The following is a 16,497-nucleotide window of genomic DNA, read 5'->3' as shown; positions in this document are numbered from 1 at the left end:
GGGTGTACATATATATGTACTAAGGCTGGCTGCTTCCTCCTTCCTGTTGCCAGCTTGTCAATTATAACCCTGCAGTGTACTTTATAGAGTGCATACTGGAAATACGGAACCACCCTGCAGGAGGTGAGGAACCCTTAGTGTCTGTGTTGGGCTTTGGACTTCTCTGACATACAGGGCTCCATTCACAAAGTGGCATCTTACCGGATCCGAGTACAGTGGGCGGCACAGTGGTGTAGTGGTTGGCACTCTCACCTAGCAGTAAAAAGGGTCGCTGGTTCAAATCCCAACCACAACACTACCTGCCTGGAGTTTGCATGTTCTCCCTGTGCCTGTGTGGGTTTCCTCCGAGTACTCCGGTTTCCTCCCACACTCCAAAGACATGCAGGTAGGTTAATTATGGCTTCTGTCCAAAAAAATTGTCCCCAGTATATGAATGGGGATCTTGGATTGTGGGCTCCTTGAGGGTAGGGACCGATGTGAGTGTGCAATGTACAGGGATAGGGACAGTTGTGGACACTCACTCAGGGTGAACTGGATGGACTGGTGTCTTTATTCAACCTTACTAACTATGAAACTATCAGTATACGGGAAAATACTGCGCAGCATTCACTAAAAAAACGCTACTAAAATATCTCATGCACCATTTTATGAAGTAATTCGGTACTTTAGTAGTGGAAGCCTGCAGTCATTTTACCATTGACAGTAACCTGGTGGCGGCCGTGTCCTTAAAACGGAGTTGCAGGCTTATTTTTTGTTTATTAAAAGTCAGCAGCTACAAAAAGTTTAGCTGATGACTTTTAATAAACAGACACTTACCTGTTCCACGGTCCTAGCGATGTGGCTGCACTGGAGCCCCCCGCTCCTCTCCCCCTTCTCTCCTCGGCGACTCCATTGTCACTGTGGGCACCCGGCCGTGACAGCTTGCGGCTTCACGGTCCGGGAGCACACTGCGTATGCACGAGTCGCGCTGCGCTCTCCCAGTGGACAGGTAGTCTTCTGGGACCTGTCGCGTATCCCAGAAGATTGCCGTGATGGAGGGGCCACCTAGGGGGAGAGGAGGAGTCACGTAGGTGGCCCGTAGGCAGAACCAGGAAGTGGGACAGGAAGTCCCCTTAAAGCGGTTCTCCACCCTAAAGGGGAAGTTCCGCTAATCTGATCCCCCCCCCCGGTGCCACAATCGGCACCTTTCAGGGGGGAGGGGGGTGCAGTTAACTGGATAATCCAGGTATCTGCACCCACTTCCAGGACAGACCGCCGCAGACCCCCGCAGATGTCTCGCAAACCACCCCCCCCCCCCCCCCCCCCCCCCGTTGTGTTCTGGGAAACACACAGTTCCCAGGACACAGCGGGGACCAGAAGAGACGCACAGCGCGACTCGCGCATGTGCAGTGGGGAACCGGGCAGTGAAGCCGCAACGCTTCACTTCCCGATTTCCTGACAGAAGATGGTGGCGGGGGCAGCAGAGAGTCGATCGATCGCTCGTCATCTGCCGCCGACATCGCTGGACCCTGGGACAGGTAAGTGTCAATTTATTAAAAGTCAGCAGCTGCAATATTAGTAGCTGCTGGCTTTTAATATTTTTTTTTTAGGTGCAGAACCGCTTTAAAAACGAAACACCCACTACCCCCCCCCCCCCAAAAAAAAAAACATGACAATGCCATGTAAGGGGAACAAGGAGTGCTTAAAGCGGAAGTTCCACTTGGGTTAAACTCCGCTTTAACAACTGATGAGTCATCAGCTGTCAGCAGGGTTCCCCGCTGACAGCTGAATGAATAAAGAATTGCCAGCATTGAAAAAATACGAGAAAAAAATGGTGTGGGTTCCCCCCAATCCATACCAGGCCCCCCTTAGGTCTGGTATGGATTTTGAGGGGAACCCCCACACAGCAGTTAAAAAAAAAAACAGCATGGGGTCCCTCCCAAAATTCATACCAGACCCTTATCTGAGCGTGCAGCCAGGCAGGTCAGGAAAGGGAGAGTCGTTCCCTCCCCTCTAAACAATACCAGGCCACATTCTTCCCCACCAAAGCTGTGCTCATGTTAATATGGACAAGGGCCTCTTCCACACAATCCTGGCCGGTGGTTGTGGGGGTCCGCAGGCGGGAGTTTATCAGAATCTGGAAGCCCCTTTAACAAGAGGGCTCCAGTTCCCCCTCCCCCCTGTGTGAATGAATAGGGGTACTTAGTAACAGCTGGGAGTGTTTTAGCAACCTCATAGCAAAGAGCAAGACAGGATGATACCATCTCTGGCAGTTTTTGGCCAGGCTTCAGGGGGGTACACAAATGGGCCTTCACCTATATTTAACTTTGGTCAAAACTGCCCAATTAGTTTTTTTTTTAATCTACAGGAATCCCTTTTATAGGCAATGTTGTGATAAAGGTGAGAAAACCCTTTTAATGAGACCCTGCTCCACACGGCCTCCATATTGGGTAATCTCCACTGTTAGAAGGTAAATGATTGACCGTTTGGCGATAAGGGTTGAAAATAAAAGCAAGAATTTTTTATTTTTATTTTTTTCCACCAGGAGGCGCCATACTACAAGTATGCACAGGTCTCTTTTTATAACCTGACCCGCCGCCCGTTTATAACGTTTCAGCCATGACAGATTGAGGTATCGCAGCCCAGCCCCCTCTATTGTGCGCACCTTGATCCAGATAATCCGCCCCCCCCAGCTGTTGGGGAGACTCGTCATTGATACGGGGATCACACTGAAGTGTCGGTTTATAAGAACAAAGCTTTTGTGCACACATAGTTTGGGTTTGTTTGCCCCGGGACATCTGGCGTGCCAGACCTGAACACCTCGCCTCCAATCCTTGGCACACAAAGAACCGGGAGGCCCGCAAACCATCCGTTTTTTTTGGGTTTTTTTTTAACCTGGCGCTGGGTCAGCTCCCAGAATCCCGCCCGTGCCAAGGGGTACCTGGCGTTCAGTCAAAGCCACCGAACCTGGAACAGCTATCCGCCCCACAGATAAATCAAATAAAGCTTTTCTGCGGCCATTGTTGAGCCCCGCGCAGGGAAAAGCCTCCATCTATTCTACTGTCACTGATATCTCTGTGATATATTGGAGTCCGCTCAGAATTACAGCCAATAATAACCCTGGAAAACAAAGTATACAAGCTACAAATATAGGTGTACAAATAGTAACCGTGTATCCGGAAAGCCATTAATCCTCCATTAAAGCCCAAATCTGGACACCAGGAAAAACAAATTACTCGTACCATGGCGTTTGTCTGTTTGCCTTGAATGGCCAAAGTGACAGTTCATCTTTAAGGACTTCCTACCTGACCAATATACATATATATACAGCCGGGTGGGCGCTCTCTCCTTCTGAGTGGACGTTCAGCAGCGTCCTTCAGAAGGAGGGGGATCGCGCGCGTGCGTGCCCACGCAACGGCGCGATCCCGAATTGCTCATGTCACCCGGACACTGCGTATCTTGGATCGGCAGGAGGGCTCTGTGATTGGCCCTCCTGATCACATGATGGCCGTGTCCAATCACAGCCATCATGTGATGTAAACGCTAGGCAATCGGCTCTCCTCTCCTCACACAGAAGTTGTCGGTGAGGAGAGCGTATCGCTGCAACTGGCCGGTGATCAGTGAGTATGAGCTGCTTTTTACAGCTTTTTACTCACTGATCACCAGTCTAGTGTAAACGCACATGTCCCCACACAGTCTCCCCAAATAATAAAAACACCTGTCCCCCACATATCTCCCACTAAAATCGCATGTCCCAATGATTATCTGCACACATATGTCAGTGATCACCTGCGCACACCTGTACATGATCATTTGTGTACATATGTCCGTGATCACCTGTGCACATCTGTACATGATCATTTGCATACATATGTCCGTGATCACATGCGCACGTCTGTATATGATCATTTGCGTACATGTGTCCGTGATCACCTGCGCACATCTGTACATGATCATTTGCATACATATGTCCGTGATCACCTGTGCACATCTGTACATGATCATTTGTGTACATATGATCACCAGTCTAGTGTAAACACACATGTCCCCACACAATGTCCTCAAAATACACATGTCCCCAAATAATAAAAACACCCGTCCCCCACATATGTCCCACTAAAATCACATGTCCCAATGATTATCTGCACACATATGTCTGTGATCACCTATGCACATCTGTACATGATCATTTGCGTACATATGTCCGCGATCACCTGCGCACATCTGTACATGATCATTTGCGTACATATGTCTGTGATCATCTGCGCACATCTGTACATGATCATTTGCGTACATACGTCCGTGATCACCTGCGCACATCTGTACATGATCATTTGCACACATATGTCTGTGATCACCTGCGCACATCTGTACATGATCATTTGCACACATATGTCTGTGATCATTTGCGGACATATGTCTGTGATGACCTGCGCACATCTGTACATGATCATTTGCACACATATGTCCGTGATCACCTGCGCACATCTGTACATGATCATTTGCGTACATATGTATGTGATGACCTGCGCACATCTTTACATGATCATTTGCGTACATATGTCCCTGATCACACAAACCAATTATTATACACGTAACAGAATTTTTTTTTTACCAAAAAACATGTAGCAGAATATATTTTGGCTTCAATTTATGACAAAATTCGATTTTATTGGATTTCTTTTAAAAAGAAAATATTGTTTTATTTCCCCAAATTTCCGTTCTTTTTTCGCTTATATCACAAAAAATAAAAAACGGAGTCGTGAATAAATACCACCAAAATAAAGCTCTATTTGTGCAAACAAAATTATACAAATGTAATTTGGGTACAGTGTAGGGCCGCGTACACACGTGGGGACTGTTCGCCCAACTTTGTCCGCTGAACAGTGTTTCAGCAAACAGTCCGCTCGTGTGTGGGCTTTCAGCGGACAGTTTCAGCGAACAGTCCGCTGAACAAGGTTTTTCGGAAATTCCGAAAAACTGTCCGCTGAAACTTTGTTTCAGCGAACAGTCCCCTCGTGTGTAGGCTTGTTCGTCAAACTAAGTTCCGCGCATGCTCAGAAAGGATTTACACGCCGAAAGTTATAATGCAGTGTATAGGACGTTGTATTTTTCGTCCCGTCGTACGTGCCGTTCACGTCATCGCGCACGGTTTCAGCAAACTGTTCGTTCGTCGTGTGTGGCCATGTCCGTCCATGCTAATTTTGAGCGGACTGTTTGCCGAAACTGTTTGACGGACAAAGTTGGGCGAACAGTCCCCGCGTGTGTACGCGGCCTAGCACGACCGCGCGATTGTCATTGAAAGTGCGAGAGCGATGAAAGCTGAAAATTGGTCTGGGAAGGAAGGGGGGAGAAAGTGCCCCCCGGTATTGTAGTGGTTAATTAATTGGCTTGCGGATTTCAACGGGTATTCAGTAATGAGGACCAATAAAGGTTCACTCAATGCAATGTTTTAGCTGTAGGAAAAGCCATGGGGATGAGTCCCATTGGCTTCCCATCTCTTGATGACTCCAGCAGGGAGATCACTGTGCCATTGAGCCCGAGTCTTTCCTCACCCGCCTTGGAGTTTGGGACATTGCTTCCCTCTTTGGGTTGTTCCCACTCCACCTCTTACGTTGTTAATTACATAGAATAAAAATTCCAAAAGGGAGAGAGGTGCTCCAAATAAGCAGCAGAGTATACAAGCAAAATAAACAAAGCAGCCTCAGCTCAATCCAGCACCATAATGACGTCAGCCCAAGCTCCACCTCAACATGTTTCGTCTCAGAAGACGTTTTTTGCACCAGGCACAGTTTTTTTCCTTTTATACTTGTAACTCCCCTTTTAACCTGATATCCATTATTCAGCGTTGGTGATATCCCCATTACCTCCTGCAAGGCTGGACCACACGCATTGGTTGATCTTTGCTTGGATATGAAGAGCCCGGCAGATCAGCATATGATGAATCCTCACTGCACACATAAAGAATGTTTTTCTCTGTTGAGAAGGAAATGCAGCAGCCTCAGACTGTGTATAGGCAGATCATAAGACAGCACGGATATGGGTGACCATTATCAAAGAGAGACCATTCTAGACCATCTCTACTGGTCATTGTCCCATAGAGGAGACCCTCAAGACTACCTGCTCTGCTTGTCATTGCCGCTTATAGAAGACCCTCCAGACCATTCTTGATCTTCTCTGCTGGTCATTGCCCCAAAAAGGAGATCCTCCAGACCATTCTTGATCTTCTCTGCTTGTCATTGCCCCTTATAGAAGACCCTCCGGACCATTGTTGATCTTCTCAGCTGGTCCTTGCCCCATATTGGAATGCCTTCAGAACACTCTAAATCTTCTGTGCTGGTCATTGCCCCTTATAAGAGATCATCCAGACTATTCTTGACCATCTCTGCTGGTCATTGCTTGATTATTTGTGTCTCTTCAGACCATTCTAGACCTTTAGTGTTGGCCATTGGTCTCAAGTGACTCCTATATGGGGCATTCTAGTCCTCTGCTGGTCATTGCCCTTGTTATGAGACTCTCCAGGCCATTCTTGATCTTCTGTTCTGGTCATTGCTCCATAAAGGACAATTCTAGCCCTTTTCTGCTAGTCCTTGTCCTGTATCTGAGTCCCTTTGAACCATTCTAGACCCCTGCTGGTCATTTCCCCATATTAGTCTCTTCAGATCATGCCGGACCTTCTCTGCTGGTCATTGCCACTTATAGAAGACCCTCCAGACCATTCTTGATCTTCTCTGCTGGTCATTGCCCCAAAAAGGAGATCCCCCCCAGACCATTCTTGATCTTCTCCACTGGTCATTACCCCAAATAGGAGATCCTCCTGACCATTCTAGACCTTCTCAGCTGGTCCTTGCCCCATATTGGAATGCCTCCAGAACACTCTAAATCTTCTGTGCTGGTCATTGCCCCTTATAGAAGACCCTCCAGACCATTGTTGATCTTCTCAGCTGGTCATTGCCCCATATTGGAATGCCTTCAGAACACTCTAAATCTTCTGTGCTGGTCATTGCCCCTTATAAGAGATCATCCAGACTATTCTTGACCATCTCTGCTGGTCATTGTCTGATTATTAGTGTCTCTTTGGACCATTGTAGACCTTTAGTGTTGGTCATTGCCTCATATAGGAGTCCCTGGAGACCATTCTAGTCCTCTGCTGGCCATTGCCCTTGTCAGGAGGCTCTCCAGGCCATTCTTGATCTTTTGTTCTGGTCATTGCTCCATAAAGGGCCATTCTAGTCCTTCTCTGCTAGTCATTGTCCTGTATCTGAGTCCCTTTAGACCATTCTAGACCTCTGCTGGTAATTTCCCTCTATTAGTCTCCTCAGATCATGCCAGACCTTCTCTGCTGGTCATTGCCCAATACTTGAGCTTCTTCAGACCATTCTAGACCTCTGTTGGTCATTTTTCCATATAGGAGTCCCTTCAAACTATTCTAGTCCCCTTCTAGGTCATTGCCCTATATAGAAAATCTCCAGACCATTCTAGATATTCTCTGCTGGTCATTTCCCCATATCAGAATCTCTTCTAAACCCAGCACACTGAATACATGCTATGGGGCACGTTGTCCTCCTTCCTGTTTCCTGCCTCTTATCGTTGGGGAGATTTTCCTTGAAGGTTTTGTTGCTCTATTATTTTGCACATTGCAAATAGATGACATAAACTTTCATTGCATCACTTGGTTGTCTTGCTGGTAGTTATCTCCATGATAATATAGTATTTATCAGTGAAATCATTTACTTATTAGGTTTACAGCCAGTTTCAGGGATTTGGGATTTGGTTCAGGTCAATGGGTAATTCATTGTTTACAGCCAGATTAAAGTAATCCCATCATTCTGCCCAATCAAGACAAAGTAGCAGGTTCTTTTTATATCCCACCTCCTCTATTATTGTTTAATTCCCCGCCCACCCCTCCCCCCATCTGCCCCCCCTCCCCCCATCTGCCCCCCCTCCCCCATCTGCCCCCACCTGCCCCCCATCCTGTTCTCCAGTTGAAGACCTTGGACATATACTGCAATTCTGGTTATGGTAAAGCTCGTAACCTTCCCTGTTTCATCCCTGCAAGGATCCTCAGGCCAATCACCAGTCCCAAACATTGTCACATGGAGGCAAGGGGGAGGTACTCATCTCTGTGTAAGCTTCAACGCAGAGCTTACACAGGATTTATGCTGTTATCAGCAGTGAAATACAGTCCCTGTAGGATGTGTCAAGCATAGCAAGGCTGGGAAGAGGGCATGTTGGCAAAAGCTGACTATGGGGACTACATCCTGTAGCTCTGATTTTGTGAGCTGACACATCCTACATTAAAAAAAAAAAAATTCATGTGGACACATGGACACATACTTTGTTATGCTCCAGCACCACTCCAGTAGGTGGGGGTGTCTTCTCAGTTTATAAACTTGCATGTTCAGGCAGTACAACAGTGCATGTCTATGCCATGGTGGTTCTGCATAATAACTGTGTGGCAATCGGATCTCCTAACAAGAATTGATGGTCTTCTGTTGTCAGAACCATTATTTCCACCTCATGAGGGTAGCAGAAATCTAACTATAGACCTCTGACTTTGGACGGTGGCAGCATCTGATCCAACTGCCATCCTCCGTACAACCAAAACCGAATCTGACCCCAGTGCTGATCGGGAGAAGGAAGGCGAGATTGTGCGGGATTGTTGCCCAGGTCTCATCTTAGTGTACAGACTGTACTCTCCCTGGACTCTATCAGTGCTCCTCATCGGAGTCGGCAGACCTTGAATGATTGACTATGACCTCACTGTGTAAATATTGTGTCATTGTGTAAGTGGCGAACAAATAGGCTGCATCAGCAGTGTGGTGGCGGCTTCTTCTGAGTGTGCGACTTTTATTGTGTGTTCTGTTAATGTTTAACCTGTTCATGTGTGATTGAGGCGTGCCGGAGACTCTCCACACCGCACACTGGATGTATTCTGTCACTTTAATCACAGGAGGAATAATAATGTCATTGCTGTGTTCCAAACCGCCTTTTGCTACAACGCCATGGTAACACGCGGTTATATCAAGGCGTAGGTAACGGACGACCATACACGGTTGCATACCCTCTCCTTCTTGGAGAAGAATGGCAGCTCTTAGCACAGGTCACAGCTCTCCTGTACTAAAATGGCTTCCTCTGATTTCACTGCACACTGTGGGCTTCTCACAATGTGCATTAGAAGCTTGCAGGAAGTCAGATAAAGCCCCGCCCTCATTTCCTGTCTGGGGGACATCCAGCATCATCTAGTACTGGAGATGGGCTCAGGTGTGTTCAGGAGTCCCAACCCCCCTCGATCGGGCCAGAAAGTCAACACTGCACACCACATATCACAGGAAGTGAGACGTTTCCTGATCTGCGGACCGTCTCGCTGCCTGTGATAGGCGGTGTGCAGTGTCGGCTTCCTGGCGGGACCGGGCAGGTGGGTTGGGACTCGGATCCCAAACACGCCTGAGCCCATCGCTAACTAGTGCTGTCCTCTGCAGCCTGACGGTCCCTGGTCCCGCCCCCTTTCATTCATTGGATTTCAGTTCTATCAATCATGGAGGTTCAGCATCACATGTGGGCGTCGCCTTATGCAAATACAGCCTGCCCAGGAACGCCCCACCCATCAAGCCATTTTGATATTTGCATAACTCCTCCCACTGCGTGCATCAGGACTGTAGGCTCTTGAGAGGAGTACTGAGGTAGGTTGCTTGGATGATTTCAGACAGCTATATACTGCCCCCTGCTGGCCCCTCCCACCAGCCATGTGTACACCATACTGAACACTTTGGAGGTCTACAACGCAGTTATTGTTGTCTTCTCTACTGTTTGTTTGTGCCAGTGTTTATAGATTGGACTGACTGTCTCCTGAACTCTCTTTCCCATTCATCCTGTTCTCTCCTATACAGCAGACGATGTCCTGAAAGGCCCTCAGATTGCATACGTCACCGGCATGGAGACAGAGGACGGCATACCGACAGCAGTGGCGCAATCAGGACAGCAGCTGGCTCTGATTTCCCAGGACGGCACCCAACATGTAAGAATGGGGGGGATATAGGGGTGTGGTCACTAGGAACACGGAGCTATAGCAAAAGTCCGCTTTCTTCAACACAATGTCTGCAGCCTAGGATCTGTACACGGGGAGAGGGGGTTATTATTATTATTATTATTATTAGTCTAACCTAATTGTGTCTGATCAATTCCAGACATTCAACAGCTAAACCTACAATTTGTCTAAAGCGCCATGAAGGTGTTCAGAGAGTTTTCAGGTGCCCATACATTCATGTAGGTTAGTACCAACTACTCGAGAAGAGGGGGGGGGGTTGTGGGTAGCGGACAGTGGTCTATATTTGTGACTCCCAGGGGGAGCAGTTAAAACTGACCTTTTACCCCCATAACCGAAAAAACACATCAGCATGCAACTCTGCCTGGGAAGGCTGTCACCAGTGCCTTCCTGCTGCCATTGGGGCTGGTTACATCACCAGTGCCTTCCTTCTGCTTATGGTATGGCTACATCACCAGTGCCATCTTGCTGCCCCTTGGGTGGGTTAAATCACCAGAGCCTTCCTGCTGCCCCTGGGGTGGGTTACATCACCAGAGCCTTCCTGCTGCCCCTGGGGTGGGTTACATCACCAGTGCCTTCCTGCTTCCAAAAGGGAGGGTTACATCACCAGTGCCCTCCTACTGCTTATGGTATGGCTACATCACCAGTGCCTTCCTGCTGCTCCTGGGAGGGCTACACCACTAATTCCTTCCTAGAAGAGCTACATCACCATGCTTTAATGCAGCCCCTGAACAGGTTGTATAACTAGTACCTTCCTACTACCCCTGGGAGGGCTACATCACCATGCCTTCCTGCTGCCCCTGGGAGGGCTACATCACTAGTTCCTTCCTACTGCCCCTAGAAGAGCTACATCACCATGCTTTAATGCAGCCCCCCAAAAGGTTGTATAACTAGTACCTACCTACTGCCCCTGGGAGGGCTACATCACCATGCCTTCCTGCTGCCCCTAGGAGGGCTACATCACCATGCCTTCCTGCTGCCCCTGGGAGGGCTACATCGCCATGCCTTCCTGCTGCCCCTGGGAGGGCTACATCGCCATGCCTTCCTGCTGCCCCTGGGAGGGATACATCTCAATGCCTTCCTGCTGCCCCTGGGAGGGCTACGTCACTAGTGCCTCCCTGCTGCCCTTAGGAGGGCTACATCTCAATGCCTTCCTGCTGCTCCTGGGAGGGCTAAATCACTAGTGCCTCCCTGCTGCCCCTGAGAGGGCTACAATACCAGTGCCTTCCTGTTACTCCCTGGGTGGTCTACATCACCAGTACCTTCTTGCTGCCCCCTGAGTGGGCTTCATCCCCAGTGCCTTGATGCTGCCCCTGAGAAAGCTATATCACAAGGGCCTCCCTACTGCCCCTGGGAGGGTTACATCACCCTTGCTTTTCTGTTTCACCTCAGTGGGATACACCACCATTGCTTTCCTGCTGCCCCCTGGGAAGGCTATGTCACCTATGTACCTTCCTGCTCCCCCTAAGTGGGATACATCACTGGCGCCTTCCAAGGAGCTCTTTTGTGTAAAATGCACAATTACAAAAAATCTCGGGCTAAAAGACAATCCTTCTTTTATATTTGTTCACACTTTGCTATATAGCGTCATTGTATGACAGAGAGCTCATGCTGCTAAAGCCATGGCAATGTGGGGTAGTTGGGGTAATGAGATTGGGGAAAATGGGCACTAAAGAGGCAAATTATATTCATATTTTGACTTCCTATATTAATTATTGTTGGTGGTTTTTAATGAAGGGAAGAGGCAACATCTACTAAAATAGAAAGTCCGACTTCTTTTTTTTTATCAATTGATTTTTTTATTGACATTTTGTCAAACGAAAAAAAAAAGTAGTAAAGGTACAATAAAGAATCACACCCACCACCATCCTATCTTGAAAAGACTGACTTTAAAACACCAGAATATATTAAACTTTCCCACAAGTTCATATGGTGATCATCTAGTGATGAGCAGCAGGAAATCTGTATCTTAGTGATATCACTCAGACTCTTTTATTGGACTCCTGGGAGTTCCGGTCTATTGATTAATATTGATAATTGTCTGTCACTGTGCTAAGCGACCTTTGTACCCTCTGATCCGGGGTGTCACCCCCTGAAGCTCATATCATGAATTTGGCACAATCTATTCATAGTAAGGAGCTTGTAATCATTGTGACCTTGTGATATCTAACCACCAGATTCGATGCCCTTTCCAGGTGGCCATTGTTGCTCAGGATCTCTCGGCATTCCACGCGGCCTCCTCAGAAATGAGCCAACAGCAGCATAGCCACCACCTCGTCACCACCGAGACCAGGCCGGTCACCTTGCTAGCCACGTCCAACGGGACGCAGATAGCAGTGCAGGTAAGTCGGGGGGGAGGGGTGCCTTTGGTGGGCGGAGCAGAGGAGCGGAGTACAACCTAATGAAGGTTGTTGTAGTGTCAGTGTTTGATCTGGGATTACCGATCAATGTTCTCCTCTAATCCCCTGGTTATCTTTGATTACTGATCCTCATCTCTCTATGTAAATGGTCTGAGATGACACTTTCCCAGCAGTACACATTGATGGGAACTTTGTGTCCCCTACCCAAGCTGGCCATCACATATAGAGTGCCTTGGGAAAGTATTCACCCCCCTTGAACTTTTCAACCTTTTGCCACATTTCAGGCTTCAAACATAAAGATATAAAATTTTAATTTTTTGTGAAGAATCACCAACAAGTGGGACACAATTGTGAAGTGGAACGAAATCTATTGGATATTTTTAACTTTTTTAACTAATAAAAAAATGAAAAGTGGGGCGTGCAAAAGTATTCGGCCCCCTTGCATTAATACTTTGTAGAGCCACCTTTTGTTGCGATTACAGCTGCAAGTTGCTTGGGGTGTGTCTCTATCAGTTTTGCACATCGAGAGACTGAAATTCTTGCCCATTCTTCCTTGCAAAACAGCTGGAGCTCAGTGAGGTTGGATGGAGAGCGTTTGTGAACAGCAGTTTTCAGCTCTTTCCACAGATTCTCGATTGGATTCAGGTCTGGACTTTGACTTGGCCATTCTAACACCTGGATACGTTTATTTGTGAACCATTCCTTTGTAGATTTTGCTGTATGTTTGGGATCATTGTCTTGTTGGAAGATAAATCTCCGTCCCAGTTTCAGGTCTTTTGCAGACTCCAACAGGTTTTCATCCAGAATGGTCCTGTATTTGGCTGCATCCATCTTCCCCTCAATTTTAACCATCTTCCCTGTCCCTGCTGAAGAATAGCAGGCCCAAACCATGATGCTGCCACCACCATGTGTGACAGTGGGGATGGTGTGTTGAGGGTGATGAGCTGTGTTGCTTTTACGCCAAACATATCGTTTTGCATTGTGGGCAAAAAGTTGGATTTTGGTTTCATGTGACCAGAGCACCTTCTTCCACATGTTTGGTGTGTCTCCCAGGTGGCTTGTGGCAAACTTTAGACGAGACTTTTTATGGATATCTTTGAGAAATGTCTTTCTTCTTGCCACTCTTCCATAAAGGGCAGATTTGTGCAGTGTACGACTGATTGTTGTCCTATGGACAGACTCTCCCACCTCAGCTGTAGTTCTCTGCAGTTCATCCAGAGTGATCATGGGCCTCTTGGCTGCATCTCTGATCAGTCTTCTCCTTGTCTGAGCTGAAAGTTTAGAGGGACGGCCAGGTCTTGGTAGATTTGCAGTGGTCTGATACTCCTTCCATTTCAAAATGATCACTTGCACAGTGCTCCTTGGGATGTTTAAAGCTTGGGAAATCTTTTTGTATCCAAATCCGGCTTTAAACTTCTCCACAACAGTATTACGGACCTGCCTGGTGTGTTCCTTGGTCTTCATGATGCTCTCTGCGCTTTCAACAGAACCCTGAGACTATCACAGAGCAGGTGCATTTATACAGAGACTTGATTACACACAGGTGGATTCTATTTATCACCATCAGTCATTTAGGACAACATTGGATCATTCAGAGATCCTCGCTGAACTTCTGGAGTGAGTTTGCTGCACTGAAAGTAAAGGGGCCAAATAATTTTGCACGCCCCACTTTTCAGTTTTTTATTTGCTAAAAAAGTTTCAAATATCCAATAGATTTCGTTCCACTTCACAATTGTGTCCCACTTGTTGGTGATTCTTCACAAAAAATTAAAATTTTATATCTGTATGTTTGAAGCCTGAAATGTGGCAAAAGGTTGAAAAGTTCAAGGGGGCCGAATACTTTCGCAAGGCACTGTAAGTAAAGAAAAGAAGTACAGTGGAACCTTGGATTACGAGTAATGTGGTTAACGAGCGTTTTTTATTTTTTTTATTCTGACTTGGTTTGCGAATTTTGTCTCACAAAACGAGCAGAATTCAAGATAATGGGGTGTGCAGTACCGCATCTGGCCAGAGGTGCGGGGGCACCGGGGACACTCGGCATGGTTCAGAAATACTTGGAATCACTCGGAAATACTCCATTCCTGAGTGTTTCTGAGTTCATCCTACCTGTTAGGTAGGCTGTATGGAGCCCCATGATTTCTAATGGTGGCCCCCAGGCTGGGAGGGAGAGCCCTGTCAGGTAGGCTGTACAGAGCGCCAACATTGCTAATGGTGGCCCATAGGTTGGGAGGGGGAGCCCTGTCAGGTAGGCTGTACAGAGCCCCATGATTTCTAATAGTGGCCCCTAGGTTGGGAGGGGGAGCCCTGTCAGGTAGGCTGTACAGAGCCCCATGATTTCTAATAGTGGCCCCTAGGTTGGGAGGGGGAGCCCTGTCAGGTAGGCTGTACAGAGCCCCATGATTTCTAATTGTGGCCCCCAGGCTGGGAGGGGGAACCCTGTCAGGTAGGCTGTACGGAGCCACAAGATTGCTAATAGTGGCCCCCAGGCTGGGAGGGGGAGTCCTGTCAGGTAGGCTGTACGGAGCCCCAAGATTTGCTAATGGTGGCCCCCAGGCTGGGAGGGAGAGCCGTGTCAGGTAGCCTGTACGGAGTCCCATGATTTCTAATAGTGGCCCCCAGGTTGGGAGGGGGAGCCCAGGCTGGGAGGGGGAGCCCTGCCAGGTAAACTGTTACATCACCAGGTAAACTGTAGGGAGCCCCATGATTGCTAATAGTGGCCCCTAGGTTGGGAGGGGGAGCCCTGCCAGGTAAACTGTAGGGAGCCCCATGATTGCTAATAGTGGCCCCTAGGTTGGGAGGGGGAGCCCTGTCAGGTAGGCTGTACAAAGCCCCATGATTTCTAATAGTGGCCCCCAGGTTGGGAGGGGGAGCCCTGTCAGGTAGGCTGTACAGAGTCCCATGATTTCTAATGGTGGCCCCCAGGTTGGGAGGGGGAGCCCTGTCAGATAGGCTGTACAGAGCCCCATGATTTCTAATGGTGGCCCCCAGGCTGGGAGGGGGAGCCCTGTCAGGTAGGCTGTACGGAGCCCCATGATTTCTAATAGCAACCACAGGAGTCCCATCTGGTTTATCATGGCTGTCCTGCTAGTAAGCCTGGCACACAAGTCCATCTTCTTTTTATATCAAACACGGAATAACCAACTAATGAAAATAATTTGATATCTTTGAATCTGAACTTTATTTGTATTTTTTGTGGTCTCTAATTTTGTGGTCTCTCTGTTCTCCGTCAGCTGGGCGAGCAGCAATCTCTGGAAGAAGCCATTCGAATAGCATCGCGGATACAACAGGGAGAATCTCCCGGAATGGACGAATAACCTCCGCCGCATACTCCTCCCCACCCCCGTGTGCTCATCGGACAGCCGCGGGCCCGGGCGTGCTACCCCCCCTCCCCCGACAAAGACGCGCGGACTTCGAGACGCTCGCCGCCAATCTTGAACATTTCACCTCTGCATTCTGGATATTTATAGGGAGAAAAGACTGGGATTTTTTTTTTATTGGATTTGTAATATAATGATCATCCTCGCGGACTGCGGGCGAGATCTGCAGATAAAGTCACATTTCAGCGCAGCTCCTGCCTCCGCATCACCAATAACGTTCCTTATTCCTCTGGGCCTCTGCCAGCTTGTACTTATTGTAAATAGAGATCGTTAATGCTAAAAAGTGTTAATACTATTTTATCTTGGAAGAATTATGTACAAAGACTGCCATTGTGAAATATTAAAAGTATTGAATACATTTTCCATTCTGGTTTGCCGTTTTTTTTTTTTTCTTTTGTAAATAGTAGGGGCAGCCGCCGTTCCCAAGCCCAGGGGTCTGCCCGCGAGCATCTTCTTAGATCCTTACGATGCGGGTTATGTGCCACCTACAGGTGATTGAACACTGGCAAAAAAAGAAAACAGGAAGTCTCCGCCTAGGCGTAACCCCGCCCCAGTGGGCAGGACTTCAGTTTTCTTGCCAGTGTATGAAGGTGATCGCCACTGCTGTGCAGCTCTCTGCGCGATTCTGCCAGATTCCCAACGGTTCCAACAGGATACTGATACTGACTATCATCGCTTAGAGCAAGGGGGCCGCCAAACTTTCTAAACTATGGGCCAGTTTACTGTACTTCAGGCT

General features: G+C 48.0%; 1 protein-coding gene across 4 annotated transcripts in view; it reads left to right on the top strand.

Annotated features, from left to right (window-relative positions):
- ZNF143 (zinc finger protein 143) overlaps nt 1-16,119 on the top strand; it is a 54,724-nt gene extending 38,605 nt beyond the window's left edge. Inside the window, exons 13-15 of one of the 4 annotated variants that reach the window (XM_077453642.1) lie at nt 9,873-9,997; nt 12,220-12,366; nt 15,615-16,119. In XM_077453642.1, the coding sequence (XP_077309768.1) occupies nt 9,873-9,997; nt 12,220-12,366; nt 15,615-15,698 (356 nt within the window). In that variant the 3' untranslated portion in view covers nt 15,699-16,119. Of the gene's footprint in view, nt 1-9,869; nt 9,998-12,201; nt 12,367-15,614 lie in introns of all 4 variants that reach the window. The other 3 variants (XM_077453640.1, XM_077453641.1, XM_077453639.1) reach the window with 3 other exon arrangements.
- Nucleotides 16,120-16,497: the final 378 nt, after the last annotated feature.

Source organism: Lithobates pipiens, unplaced genomic scaffold, assembly GCF_037356315.1.
Source record: "Lithobates pipiens isolate NorthernLeopardFrog02 unplaced genomic scaffold, aLitPip1_a1.2 Scaffold_24, whole genome shotgun sequence".
NCBI classification, from domain to species: Eukaryota; Metazoa; Chordata; class Amphibia; order Anura; family Ranidae; genus Lithobates; species Lithobates pipiens.
The sequence above is the reverse complement of the archived record's forward strand: the minus strand, read 5'-3'. Positions and strand labels throughout refer to the sequence as shown.